Source organism: Cinclus cinclus, chromosome 10 (genome assembly GCF_963662255.1).
Source record: "Cinclus cinclus chromosome 10, bCinCin1.1, whole genome shotgun sequence".
NCBI classification, from domain to species: Eukaryota; Metazoa; Chordata; class Aves; order Passeriformes; family Cinclidae; genus Cinclus; species Cinclus cinclus.
This window is the reverse complement of record NC_085055.1, coordinates 1898602-1914170: the sequence shown is the minus strand read 5'-3', so window position 1 is coordinate 1914170 and position 15569 is coordinate 1898602. Positions and strand designations below refer to the sequence as shown.

General features: G+C 31.0%; 1 protein-coding gene across 1 annotated transcript in view; it reads left to right on the top strand.

Annotated features, from left to right (window-relative positions):
- The window catches only part of IFT80 (intraflagellar transport 80), a 34851-nt gene that overhangs the window by 7267 nt on the left and 12015 nt on the right, over window positions 1-15569 (top strand). Inside the window, exons 7-14 of the mRNA XM_062499303.1 lie at window positions 3128-3265; window positions 6845-7024; window positions 9135-9253; window positions 9767-9841; window positions 10348-10511; window positions 11040-11104; window positions 11569-11704; window positions 12794-12941. Of these exons, the coding sequence (XP_062355287.1) occupies window positions 3128-3265; window positions 6845-7024; window positions 9135-9253; window positions 9767-9841; window positions 10348-10511; window positions 11040-11104; window positions 11569-11704; window positions 12794-12941 (1025 nt within the window). The remainder of the gene's footprint in view (window positions 1-3127; window positions 3266-6844; window positions 7025-9134; window positions 9254-9766; window positions 9842-10347; window positions 10512-11039; window positions 11105-11568; window positions 11705-12793; window positions 12942-15569) is intronic.

Below are 15569 nucleotides of genomic sequence, written 5' to 3'. Positions count from 1 at the left end.
ATTAACCGCTAATTAACCGCTAATTAACCGCTAATTAACCGCTAATTAACCGCTAATTAACCGCTAATTGAGTAATTATTGCACGGCCTGGCATTCTGCACTTCCTGTGCCCCAGCCCAAAAGAAAAAGGATTTTTTTCAAGGAAGAAAAATGGCATTAATTATAAACACGCCTCCCTCCCGCTGGGTGGTACCCTAAAGTTCCAGATCGAGTTTTGGGAACGTGAAATTCCAGATCGAGTTTTTGGGAACGTGAAATTCCGGATCGAGTTTTTGGGAACGTGAAATTCCAGGTCGAGTTTTTGGGAACGTGAAATTCCGGATCGAGTTTTTGGGAACGTGAAATTCCGGATCGAGTTTTTGGGAACGTGAAATTCCGGATCGAGTTTTTGGGAACGTGAAATTCCAGGTCGAGTTTTTGGGAACGTGAAATTCTAGATCGAGTTTTTGGGAACGTGAAATTCCAGATCGAGTTTTTGGGAACGTGAAATTCCAGGTCGAGTTTTTGGGAATGTGAAATTCCGGATCGAGTTTTTGGGAACGTGAAATTCCAGGTCGAGTTTTTGGGAACGTGAAATTCCAGATCGAGGTTTTGGGAACGTGAAATTCCAGATCGAGGTTTTGGGAACGTGAAATTCCAGGTCGAGTTTTTGGGAACGTGAAATTCTAGATCGAGTTTTTGGGAACGTGAAATTCCAGATCGAGTTTTTGGGAACGTGAAATTCCAGGTCGAGTTTTTGGGAACGTGAAATTCCGGATCGAGTTTTTGGGAACGTGAAATTCCAGGTCGAGTTTTTGGGAACGTGAAATTCTAGATCGAGTTTTTGGGAACGTGAAATTCCGGATCGAGTTTTTGGGAACGTGAAATTCCAGGTCGAGTTTTTGGGAACGTGAAATTCCGGATCGAGTTTTTGGGAACGTGAAATTCCAGGTCGAGTTTTTGGGAACGTGAAATTCTAGATCGAGTTTTTGGGAACGTGAAATTCCAGATCGAGTTTTTGGGAACGTGAAATTCCAGGTCGAGTTTTTGGGAATGTGAAATTCCGGATCGAGTTTTTGGGAACGTGAAATTCCAGGTCGAGTTTTTGGGAACGTGAAATTCCAGATCGAGGTTTTGGGAACGTGAAATTCCAGATCGAGGTTTTGGGAACGTGAAATTCCAGGTCGAGTTTTTGGGAACGTGAAATTCTAGATCGAGTTTTTGGGAACGTGAAATTCCAGATCGAGTTTTTGGGAACGTGAAATTCCAGATCGAGTTTTTGGGAACGTGAAATTCCGGATCGAGTTTTTGGGAACGTGAAATTCCAGGTCAAGTTTTTGGGAACGTGAAATTCCGGATTGAGTTTTTGGGAACGTGAAATTCCAAATTTTGTTTTCCGTAGAGTAAAATTCCAAATTTTGTTTCCCCTAGCATGAAATTCCAAATTGATTTTTAGCAACGTAAAATTCCAAATTTTATTTTCCGTAGCATAAAAATTCCAAATTTATGTTCAGTACTGTAAAATTCCGAATTTATTTTTAGTACCTTAAAATTCCAAATTTTCTTTTCCGTAGCATGAAATTCCAAATTGATTTTTAGTAGGGTAAAATTCCAAATTTTATTTTTAGCAATGTAAATTCCAAATTGATTTCTAGTAGCATAAAATTCCAAATTTGATTTTTAGCAACGTAAAATTCCACATTTTATTTTCAGCAATGTAATTTCCACATAAATATTTATCTATGGATATATATTCCACACATGTTATAAATACACGTATTGACATTCGTATGTATATATATGTCTATAAATACATGTATTAACTTTTTTATGCGTATATATGTATATAAATACTTATATTAGCATTTATATATATAAATACATGTATTAACATTTATACGTTTATATATGTATATAAATACTTATATTAACATTTATATATATATATATAAATACATGTATTGGCATTTTTATGTGTATATATGTATATAAATACTTATATTAACATTTATATATATATATAAATACATGTATTGGCATTTGTACGTGTATATATGTATATAAATACTTATATTAACATTTATATATATATAAATACATGTATTGACATTTATATGTGTATATATGTATATAAATACTTATATTAACATTTATATATATATATAAATACATGTATTAACATTTATATGTTTATGTATATAAATACTTATATTAACATTTATATATATATATAAAAATACATGTATTGACATTTATATGTGTATATATGTACATAAACACCTGTGTTAACATTTGTATATGTGTATATATATGTATATAAATATCTATATTAACATTTATATATATATATAAATACATGTATTAACATTTGTATATGTGTATATATATGTATATAAGTACCTATATTAACATTAATATGTATATATATATAAATATATGTATTAACATTTGTATGTGTGTATATATATGTATATAAGCACCTATATTAACATTAATATGTATATATATAAATACATGTATTAACATTTGTATGTGTATATATATATGTATATAAATACCAATATTAACATTTATATGTATATATATATGTACATAAATTCCAATATTAACGTTTGCATGTACATATATGTACATAAATTCCAATATTAAGGTTTGTATGTATATATATGTACATAAATTCCAATATTAACGTTCATATGTACATATATATGTACATAAATTCCAATATTAACGTTTGCATGTACATATATATGTACATACATTCCTATATTAACGTTTGCATGTACATATATATGTACATACATTCCTATGTTAACGTTTATATGTGTATATATGTATATAAATACCTATAATAACGTTTACATGCACATACATAATTATATGAATACCTATATTAACATTTGTATATGTATACACGTCTATAAAGCGAGCTACCATAGAGGAGATTTTTCAAATTCCGCCAAAAACACGCGGAAAAATTGCAAAATTCCATTTCTGCCGTAAGAAAACCACAAAGCACAGACCTCTAAATTAGAGCCCAGGCGAGACGTGCTACCTGAGACTTTTTTCTGGACCACGAGTGGAAATTCGCGCTCCGCCGTACCGGAATTGCCGCGGTGGAAAAGGTGAATTTTGCATTTCCCTGCAGGTCTGGGACTCTTACGGCCGTGCCCTGTACAATTCCCAGCCTCAGGAATATCCCATCACTTCCGTTGCCTGGGCTCTGCACGGACAATTCTTTGCCGTGGGCTCTTTCAACACCCTACGGCTCTGTGATAAAACTGGGGTGAGTAACGCGCCGGAAATCGAATTTAACGTTTTTAATCTCAATTTAATAAAAAAAAAAATCTCGAAAAATGACGCGTTTATATGGAAAATTAATTTCGTAGCTCCAGTTGTGCTCCCAGCGCTTGGGATGTGTAGTGGGAATCAGTGATTAAAAACATAAATAGTGAAACACTGATCAAATTAAGCATTTTAATTAGTAAATAAGAGCATCTGATTTATATTTAAGTAATGCTGAATATATTTCTGCGTCTTCTCTTAATGACTTGCCTTGAATGGGATTGCTCAGTTTGATTTAATGCTTTTTGTTTGATTTCCAAACGATGCTCTTCTGGTTGAACGTTTAGTTTTTGGTGATATTTATCTATCAACCGATGGTTATTTTTCTGCTAAACCCTGTCCTTTGCTTTACTCCTATCTTCAAAACTCTGCTGAGAAAATTCTGTGTAATAAAAGCAGTTTTTTCCATTAATTAGTAGATTTTTCAGAATTATTTTGGACGTTCTTCAAACTTTTTCTTGTATTGCGGAGTGAATTTTGGCCATTTTACTACACTGGCAGTTTGCATGTTTGACTGATCCTCTTATATTTTTATATTCTATCAAATTTTGCTGGAAATTGCATTAAAGTATGGAATGTTGCCTGATACCTTTGGAAAATAAGAGAAAACCACTCTGCAAACTTTTACTCCATTATGCAATCAGAAAATGAGAAGCTCCAGTTGCTGCTTTTATGGATTTCTCGAATGAAATGAAATTTTTAGAATTCCTGGCTTTGTTCTTGAGAGAAACCAGTGAAAAGCTAAATTATGGCACAAGAAAGGCAAAACCCAAAATATTGCATTAATGTTGGGCCAACATTCATTCCTGGAATCACAGTCAAACCTTTCCTGAAAATAAAAAATAAATAAATCTGTGTATTTAGGAACTCCACAGCAGCTATTCCTGATTTTAGATTGTTTCTGTTTAAAAAATGAGTTTTTTATAGTATTTTATGACCATGAGAAGTGCCCAGAGCCTTCAGAACAGCTGGAAAATAAAACTTGGAAATGACTTTTCCTGGGATTTTTTTGGTTCTTTAAAAAAAACTTCATGTAGGTTATGATCTGGAAATACTTGAATGATTTTCAATGGCCGGGAGAAGAAAAGTGGGAATTTCTTTCCGTGGAATTCAGAAATGAGAATTTCCTTCCTCGAAATTCAAAAATGGGAATTTCCTACCTCGGAATTAGAAAATTTGAATTTTCTTCCTCAGGATTCAAAAATGAGAATTTCCTTCCATGGAATTCAGAAATGGGAATTTCCTGACTCTGAATTCAAAATTGGGAATTTCTTCCTCAGGATTCAAAAATGGGAATTTTCTTCCACCTGATTCAAAAGTGGGAATTTCCCTCCATGGAATTCAAAAGTGGGAATTTCCTTCCTCAGGATTCAAAAATTGATATTTCCTTCATTGGGAGTGAAAAATGGGAATTTCTTTCATCAGAATTCAGAAGTGGGAATTTCCTTCCTCGGGATTCGAAAATGGGAATTTCCTTCCATGGAATTCAGAAATGAGAATTTCCTTCCTTAGGATTCAAAAATAGGAATTTCCTTCCTCAGAATTAGCGAATTGGAATTTTCTTCCTTGGGATTCAAAAATGGGAATTTCCTTCCTTGGAATGCAAAAACTGGAATTTCCTTCCCTGGAATCCAAACTGGGAATTTCCTTCCTCGGAATTCAAAACTGGGAATTTCCTTCCTTAGAATTCAAAACTGGGAATTTCCTTCCCTGGAAATCAGAACTGGGAATTTCCTTCCTTAGAATTCAAACTGGAATTTCATTCCCTGGAATTCAAAACTGGGAATTTCCTTCCTTAGAATTCAAATTGGAATTTCCTTCCCTGGAATCCAAACTGGGAATTTCCTTCCCTGGAATCCAAACTGGGAATTTCCTTCCCTGGAATTCAAAACTGGGAATTTCTTTCCCTGGAATCAAAAATGGGAATTTCCTTCCCTGGAATCAAAAATGGGAATTTCCTTCCCTGGAATCCAAAACTGGGAATTTCCTTCCTTGGAATTAGAAAATTGGAATTTCCTTATCTGGAATCCAAACTGGGAATTTCCTTCCCTGTGCAGCTCTCGCAGACAGGGGATGGTGATGAAGACAAAGCCCTGAAATCCATTTTTTGCTGAAATTCCGGAATTCTGGCAGTTCCAGCCTCCCCCTTTGCAGTCCCTGCCGTGTAAATAACGAACTTTAATTGCACTCAGAATTCCCAGGGCTGGGCTGGGAATTTTCCATGGAATTTCCTTCCCACTCAACCTTTGGAGTCCAACACTTTTATTTTACGCTTTTATTTTTGGGATTTCCTTTCTTGGAAATCATAAAAAAACCTGGAATTTTGGGATTTCCTTCCATCGAAATCATATAAAGAATTGGATTTTTGGGATTTTCTTCCATCTAAATCCTACAAAGATTTGGATTTTTGGGATTTTCTTCAATTAAATCCCATGAAAAATTGGATTTTTAGGATTTCCTTGCATCTAAATCGCAAAAGAAAGTGGATTTTTGGGATTTCCTTTTACCTAAATCCAAGAAAGAATTGGATTTTTGGGATTTCCTTCCATCTTAATCCTACAAAGATTCGGATTTTTGGGATTTGCTTCCATTAAATCCCATGAAGAATTGGATTTTTGGGATTTCCTTCCGTCAAAATCATACAGACACTGATTTTGGGAGATTTCTTCCATCTAAATCTTAGAATGACTTGGGTTTTTGGGATTTCCTTCCGTCTAAATCATTTAAAAAATTGGAGTTTTGGGATTTCCTTCCACCTAAGTCCTACAAAGATTTGGATTTTTTTGGGTTTTCTTCCATCTAAATCCCACAAAGACTTGGATTTTTGGGACTTCCTTCCATTAAATCCCACAAATAATTGAATATTCAGGTAGTTCTTCAATTACTGCATTTTTAAAAATAATATTCTATCACATAAAGAGGAAATTAGTTTCTAGTTTTAAAATCTGCATTAATATCTTCCTAAAATTCCTGAAGAAGATAAATTCATTTTTATTTGTCGTAAATTTTCAGGGAAACATCTCTTTGGAGATTGAGGATGATTTGTGTTTCCAGCACTCAGGAGATTTTTAAAAGTGTCTTGGTCTGAAAATTCTGATTTTTTTTCAAGAATTTATTAATAGGGATCTAAACTTCAGAGGACTCTCGTGGATGAGGCCGAGGGAATTAACAATTAAGGGTTTTTTTGTTTTTTTTTTGCTGGAGGAAATTTTTAATGAATCCTTCACTTGGGCAGAGTGGAAGAAATGTAATTATTTCTTGAGCACTTTAATTTTATGAAGTAATTACCTGGATTTATGAATGGAAAAAACCGTTCCTGATGTACTTCAAGCATTATCACTTTAATTTCTTTTTCCAGTTTTTTCCCCCCCCAGAATCTGCCTTAAACATCCAATCCCAACGCAACAAAAACTCCCATTTATCGTTGCTTCTTGAAAAACCCTTCAAACATACCTACGACAATAACATCTGAAAATTACAGAGCGACTTAAATTTTTTATTTTCTTTTTTTTCTTTCCAGTGGTCCTATGCCCTGGAGAAGCCCAGCACTGGGAGCATTTTTGGCATTTCCTGGTCCATGGATGGCACCCAGCTGGCTGGAGCGTGCGGGAACGGCCAGGTCATCTTTGCCCACGTGCTGGAACAGCACTGGGAGTGGAAAAACTTCCAAATTACCCTAATTAAGAGAAGAACCATGAAGGTAAAATCACCTCAGAGCTGGGCAGCCTGATGACAAAACCCGTGTTAATGCGATTTTCATTTGCGTTTAATTTAATTTGTGTTCTCGGACGTTGGCGCACGATGCTGAAGATTTCCATCCTTCCACAATTTCCAATTTGTTTTTTGACATCGAGTTTTTAAATTCCTGGTCAAACCCTTAATTATTTGGGTTTGTTTGGTGGGTTTTTTGTTTTTTTTTTTTTTTTTCATCTTAGCCCATGTGGTGGAACAGCACCGGGATTAAGAGAAAATTAAAAATAATCTTGATTAGGAGAAGATCCATGAAGGTAAAATCAGCTCAGAGCTGGGCAGCCTGATCACAAAACTCATTTTTAACAAAAATGGGAATTTTGAATTTAATCTGTGTCCGCAGACATTGACTCACAACATTAAATATTTCCCTCCTTCCACAATTCCCAAATTGCACCTTTGGGTTTTTCAACATCGACTTTTTCAATTCCTGGTTAAACCCTTAAGTATTTGGGATTTTTTTTTTTTTTTTTCCTATCTTTGCCCATGTGGTAGAACAGCACTGGGAGTAGAAAAAATTTAAAATTACCTTAATTAGGAGAAGATCCAAGAAGGTAAAATCAGCTCAGAGCTGGGCAGCCTGATCACAAAACTTGTTTTAATGCAATTTAATTTGCATTTAATTTAATTTGTGTTCTCGGACATTGACTCCAAGCGTTAAATGCTTCCATCCTTCCACAATTTCCAAATTACACCTTTGGGGTTTTCACCATGGAGTTTTTCAGTTCCTGATTGGACCCTTCAGTGTTTTTGTCTTTTCCTGGTGGGGTTGGAGTGGGAAGGTTGGGGCAGAGCAGGGGTGGATTTGGGGTCGGGGCCGTGGCTGGGATGTCGTGACTCAGTGTCCGGGAACGCTCAGCACCAAAATTCCCAATTTTTCCCCCTCATTCCCAGACATCGACTCGTTCCAGGTGGACCTGGGAATGATCTCCCTGGGATTTCAGTTCTCTTTTTGAATATTTACAGAGTGAAGAAATGTATCAAGCCCTGACTCGTTTTTAATTTTCATTTTTTTACAGTGATTTTATTCCTATGTATTATGTAGGAAAATCCTACAGAAAACCTGTAGATGGATTTTTTTTTTTTCCCCCTGAATATTACCATGGCAAAGTTAATGATGCTGTGGTGGGCATAGCAATTAACATATCCTTGGGAATGGTTTTTAGGCTCTTGGATTAATTGAGTTCAGTCCTTGTTATAATGGAGAAGATCAGAAATTACCACCCTCGCAACGGTGATATCTTCAAAAAAAAAAAAAAAAAAAACCCTACCAAAAAAAAGTTTTTCTTTTTTGTTTGAGGTCCCCCCCTTGGATTTTTAGCTCCTTAAAATCTCTGAGCTGAAAAATCTGTGTTGATTTGGGGACAAAATCTGATTTTCTTGAGGAAAATTTTAAGCAGAATATTAAAACCACGACGTGCTCACCCAGCCCTGAATTTCCTGTGCTTCCAAATGTGGAATTACTCAAATTCCAACCATCCCAACCCTTGGATTATTTGGATGAATTTGGGTTTATAAAGAAAATTTAAAAGTTTAATCCAAATATGATTTGTTTGAAATACTTCCTTCCTTACTTAACAAATCGTGGTCAGGAGAAGTAAAAGCTGACCTTGCAACTTTCAAATTTTCCTGTTTTGGGATTTGGAAATGAGGGGAAAAAAAAAAAAGGTTTTATAAGGAAAATTATAAAGTTTAATCCCAGTATGATTTATTTTAAATATTTCCTTCCTTTCTTTAATTGTGCTCAGGAGAAATTCTTCCAACTTTTAGAATGAAAACCACGACGTGCTCACCCAGCCCTGAATTTCCTGTGCTTCCAAATGTGGAATTACTCAAATTCCAACCATCCCAACCCTTGGATTATTTGAATAAAATATTAATTTCAACAACACCGCGATTTATTTAAATTACAGCGAAATGAACATTTTTTATTTTTTTTTCCTAATTTCAAATATTCAAATAATCGACAACGGAACGATCCCAAAACGGGATTTTTCAGACCTCCTCCTACCTGTAATTAATGTTTGATTAATTGTAGTTAATTTTTTCCCTTTGCTCAGGTGCACAATGTCCTCAACGATGCCGTGGATTTGTTGGAATTCCGGGACAGGGTCATTAAAGCCTCCCTGAATTTTGGGTATTTGGTGGTTTCCACTTCCCTGCAGTGTTACGTGTTCTCGTGAGTAAAAAAAAAAAAAAAAATTAAAATAAAAAATAATTAAAAAAAAAAAATAAAATAAAATAAAATAAAAAATTCCTCTTCCTCACATTGCTCGGAAAAAAAAGTGGCGGAAATCTTGATTGGAAGCGCAATAATGAGTTGATTTTTTAATTAATTGAAATATTCCATGGAATATCTGCTGGGTGCGGAACGCCGGGAAAGAGACAAACGTTTTCAAAATAGTTTTGAAATTAAAATAATCCATATAAATATAATTCTGCTGGGTTTTAAGCTGCTGCTGGCGTGAAGGGGTGCAAAAATGAAATGAGAAGTTTTTCTTTGACCGTGTTTTGCGTTTATCAGTGTTCCTTGGCTCTCTAAATGCTGTTTGAAGCTGGAAAATCTCCCTTTTAGGAATATTTCATAATTAAAAAACGGGATTTGTGCTTGCTGAATCCAAACTTGGTGTTTGAAAAATGTGGAAATGAGTGATTTTAATGCTGATTTTTTTTTTTTTTTTCATATTTGCAGGACAAAGAACTGGAACACTCCGTTGATTTTTGACCTGAAGGAAGGAGCTGTGAGTTTGATTCTCCAAGCAGAAAGGTACCTGACTCCTTAAAATGCTAATTATGACCACAAGAGAACTCTTAAATTAACAAAAAAAATAAATTAATTGTCTGCATTATGAAGACATCCATTAATTTATTATACCTGCAATAAATTTATTTATTATATACGTATTTATAGTGAGCAAAATCAGCTCCAGTTGGAAGGTGAGAAATTAAAAAAAAAAAAAAAATACTCAGATCAAATCATAAATATGTCACGTAATTAATATTTCTCCTGGCAAAAAGATCATTCATTAAAACCAAACTTTTCCATACAGAAATTCCAGAATATCTTGAAAATTTAAAACTTAGGACTGATGGAAACTGGAAGAACAATTGCAGGATATTTAAAGATATGAAATATATGAAATATATAAAATATGAAATACACGAAATATAGAAGTATTATATAAAATACATATTTTAAAGACCATTTTTTTATTATTTCGTGGATTACTTTTTTGTTTTCGATGATTTTTTTTTCTTTTTTTTTTTTTTTAGGCATTTTCTTCTTGTGGATGGTGGAGGACTTTATTTATATTCTTATGAAGGCAGATTAATTTCTTCTCCAAAATATCCAGGCATGAGAACAGATATTTTAAATTCCCAGACAGTGTCCCTGAGCAATGACACCCTGGCAGTGAAGGACAAAGCTGATGAGAGAGGTAAATTCTGCTTTTTTTTACAATAAAAATCCATTTATTTGTTATAAAAATCACTTTTAAATTTGTGGGTCTTGCTTTAAATTAATTCAAAATCTTTCAGAGAATGGTTTGGCTCTGAATTTTGATCCGTGGATCAAAATCTTTGCAATAAACACTTGAAAATAAGTTTTTATTCCCTGATGGGATTATTTAATATTTTTTTCTCTTTCTAAGGCCTCCCATTCATTAAATGAGATTGAGTCAGTGTGAAATTGGAAATGTGGATTTATTTAAATTCCAGGTGCAGGCTTTGATCACAATTTGGTAATTAAGTCCCATTTGAGATAGGAAATGAAAAAAAAAATAAAAGGGATAGGAAGTGAAAATTCAGTTTTTAATGAGATTTTTGTTCTCACCATTGTGTAAAACAGAATATTTTATCCACTTGCATTAAATTACACTGAAAAAAAAAAATGGAATCACTGGAAAAAAATCCATTAAGAAATTCTGTTTTTTTAATTAATAAAGCATAGAATTCTTTTTCTTTAGTTATCTACTTATTTGAAGCTTTATCTGGGAGGCCACTGGGTGATGGAAAACCTCTGACCCACAAGGTAAAGTGAATTTTTTAATAACTTGATTTGACTCACAAATTAAAAATCCCTCAGGGTTTTCCTCTAGAATGGGATTAAAAACCCATGGAAGGTTTGAAAATCTGTAAAAGGAACTTTTCAGGTGACTTTTAATGCTTTGTGTTGTCTTCAGAATTGTTTGAGTTGTTTATAATTGTTGGAAAATTCACTTTGTAAAATCACACAATCGTGGGATGCCTTGGGTTGGAAAGGAATTGAAAACAATCTCAAGTCCATCATGAAATCATTTATTTCACAGAGAAACCACAGACAAAATATTTTCCCAACCCAGTTTATGAAAAAAATTTTACGCCCTGTTTTTTTAGGAGGGGAGAAAAAAAAAATCAATTTGATTCAATTGAATATTAAAATATTAAATATAAAAAATTCTTCAGCTCTGAAACTCTCCCAATTAAAAATGAAATATTTTCTTTTGATCTTTTCAGACAGAGATTGTGGAGATTGCTTTGGACCAGAAAGGATTGATAAGTGAGAGAAAAATAGCTTTTATTGATAAAAACAGAGATCTTTTCATCACCTCCGTCAAGAGGTTTGGCAAGGAGCAGAAAATCGTCAAAATAGGTGAGAAAAATTCAAATTAACCTTTCAGAATAATTTTTTATTTCAGCCAAGAGATGATATTTTGATTAAAAGTAAAATTAAGTTTTTGTGGAAAGCTGTGGCTTTTAGATGGTAAAGGCAGAAATAATTTTATTGTTTAATACGTGACACAATATTTCACTTAATTTATAATGAAATAAAATTTTTCAAAAAACTGTGTCCTTTATAAGGCAGAGGCAGAAATAATTTTTTATTTCATACACAATATTTCACTTAATTTATAATAAAACTGAATTTTTTAGAGAGCTGTGGCTTTTATATGGCAGAGGCAGAAATAATTTTTTATTTCATACACAATATTTCACTTTATAATAAAATTAAATTTTTAGAGAGCTGTGGCTTTTATATAGCAGAGGCAGAAATAATTTTTTATTTCATACACAATATTTCACTTAATTTATAATAAAATTAAATTTTTTAGAGAGCTGTGGCTTTTATGAGGCAGAGGAAGAAATCATTTTTTATTTAACACACAATATTTCACTTAATTTATAATAAAATTAAATTTTTTAGAGAGCTGTGGCTTTTATATGGTAGAGGCAGAAATAATTTTTTTATTTAACACACAATATTTCACTTAATTTATAATAAAATTAAATTTTTTAGAGAGCTGTGGCTTTTATATGGTAGAGGCAGAAATAATTTTTTTATTTAACACACAATATTTCACTTAATTTATAATAAAATTAAATTTTTTAGAGAGCTGTGGCTTTTATGAGGCAGAGGCAGAAATAATTTTAATAAATTTGCTCTAAATCCTGATAATTTTTCCATCGTTTCCATCAAATTGGCACAGCAGATTTTTAACATAAAAGGCAAATCAGCTTTTAAAATATCACAAATTTGGGATAAAACCTCAGAAAAACAACCAAAAAATGCTAAATACCCACTCTTAGAATTCCCTTCATTTTGAATTTTCTCCTGAAAATGCCTTTATTTATTTCATAAATTATTATTTAATAATCTATATTCATTGAATGATTTTCTTTCTTTATTATAAATTGATTTTCCATATTTAATTAATTTTTTTTTTCTTATCTATAAATCAAGGGACAATGGTTCAAAGTTTGGCCTGGAATGACAATTCCAACATCCTCTGTGGAATTCAAAATTCCAAATTCACAGTGTGGTACTATCCCAACACAGTTTATGTGGATAAAGATCTTCTGCCAAAAACCCTGTACGAAAAAGATGCCAGGTAAAAAAAAAATCTTTTTAATCCAAATATGATTTATTGGAAATATTTCTTTCATTTCTTAAAAAATTGTGGTCAGGAGAATTAAAACCTGGCTTTGAAATGTCTGAAAATTCTCATTTTTCTTCATTGGGCAGAGAGGAAAAAATAAATATATATAGGGAAAATTTAATCCAAATATGATTTATTGGAAATAATTCCTTCATTTCTTAAAAAATTGTGGTCAGGAGAATTAAAACCTGGCTTTGAAATGTCTGAAAATTCTCATTTTTCTTCATTGGGCAGAGAGGAAAAAATAAATATATATAGGAAAAATTTAATCCAAATATGATTTATTGGAAAAATTTATTTCATTTTTTAACAAAAGAGGAAAAAAGGGTTTTATAGGGAAAATGGGAAAATTTAATCCAAATATGATTTATTGACAATATTTCTTTCATTTCTTAAAAAATTGTGGTCAGGGAAAATAAAAACTGGCTTTGAAATGTCTGAAAATTCTCATTTTTCTTCATTTGGGAAATGAGGAAAAAATAAATATATATAGGAAAAATTTAATCCAAATATGATTTATTGGAAATATTTCTTTAATTTCTTAAAAAATTGTGGTCAGGAAAAGTAATTAAAACTTTTTAAATTGTCATTTTTCTTGATTTAGAAATGAGGAAAAAGTAGGATTTTAAAGGAAAATTAGGAAATTTAATCCAAATATGATTTATTGACAATATTTCTTTCATTTCTTAAAAAATTGTGGTCAGGGAAAATAAAAACTGGCTTTGAAATGTCTGAAAATTCTCATTTTTCTTCATTTGGGAGATGAGGAAAAAATAAATATATATAGGAAAAATTTAATCCAAATATGATTTATTGGAAAAATTTATTTCATTTTTTAACAAAAGAGGAAAAAAGGGTTTTATAGGGAAAATGGGAAAATTTAATCCAAATATGATTTATTGACAATATTTCTTTCATTTCTTAAAAAATTGTGGTCAGGGAAAATAAAAACTGGCTTTGAAATGTCTGAAAATTCTCATTTTTCTTCATTTGGGAAATGAGGAAAAAATAAATATATATAGGAAAAATTTAATCCAAATATGATTTATTGGAAATATTTCTTTCATTTCTTAAAAAATTGTGGTCAGGAAAAGTAATTAAAACTTTTTAAATTGTCATTTTTCTTGATTTAGAAATGAGGAAAAAGTAGGATTTTAAAGGAAAATTAGGAAATTTAATCCAAATATGATTTATTGACAATATTTCTTTCATTTCTTAAAAAATTGTGGTCAGGGAAAATAAAAACTGGCTTTGAAATGTCTGAAAATTCTCATTTTTCTTCATTTGGGAGATGAGGAAAAAATAAATATATATAGGAAAAATTTAATCCAAATATGATTTATTGGAAAAATTTATTTCATTTTTTAACAAAAGAGGAAAAAAGGGTTTTATAGGGAAAATGGGAAAATTTAATCCAAAAATGATTTATTGACAATATTTCTTTCATTTCTTAAAAAATTGTGGTCAGGGAAAATAAAAACTGGCTTTGAAATGTCTGAAAATTCTCATTTTTCTTCATTTGGGAAATGAGGAAAAAATAAATATATATAGGAAAAATTTAATCCAAATATGATTTATTGGAAATAATTCCTTCATTTCTTAAAAAATTGTGGTCAGGAAAAGTAATTAAAACTTTTTAAATTGTCATTTTTAATGATTGGGGAATGAGGAAAAAAAGGGTTTTAGATGATTTTTCTAAAAAACAAATAAATATGATTATTTTTAACAAATAAATATCAATTTTTCTTTTTTAAACAAATAAATTCGCATTTTTTTTAATCAATAAATTGAATTTTAATTTATTTTAAAACAAATAAATATGAATTTTAACAAATGAATTTTTTAACAAATAAATACGGTTTATTTAACAAATAAATCCAAATTTTTTTTAACCAATAAATTGAATTTTTAATTATTTTTAAGCAAATAAATCCAAATTTTTGGAACAAACAAATAAGATTTTTTTATAATGAATAAATTGAAATTTTAATTCTTTTAAACAAACAAATCCGAATTTTTGGAACAAATAAATCCATTTTTTAAAAAATTTTTTAACAAATAAATCCATTTTTTTTTAACTGAAAAATTGAATTTTTAATTCTTTTTAAACAAACAAATCCGAATTTTTTGGAACAAATAAATGCGATTTTTTATAAATAATACATTGAATTTTTATTTATTTTTAAGCAAAGAAATCCGAATTTTTGGAACAGATAAATACGATTTTTTATAACGAATATATAGAATTTTTATTCATTTTTAAACAAACAAATTGGAATGTTTTGGAACAAATAAATTGATTTTTTTAACCAATAAATTGAATTTTTATTTATTTTTATGCAAATAAATCCGAATTTTTGTAACAAATAAATACAATTTTTTTATAAGGAATAAATTGAACTTTTATTTATTTGTAAGCAAATAAATCTGAATTTTTGGAACAAATAAATACGATTTGTTTTAATAACGTATAAATTGAATTTTTAATTCTTTTTAAACAAATAAATACGATTTTTTGGAACAAATAAATAGATTTTTTATAATGAATAAATTGAATTTTAAATTCTTTTTAAACAAATA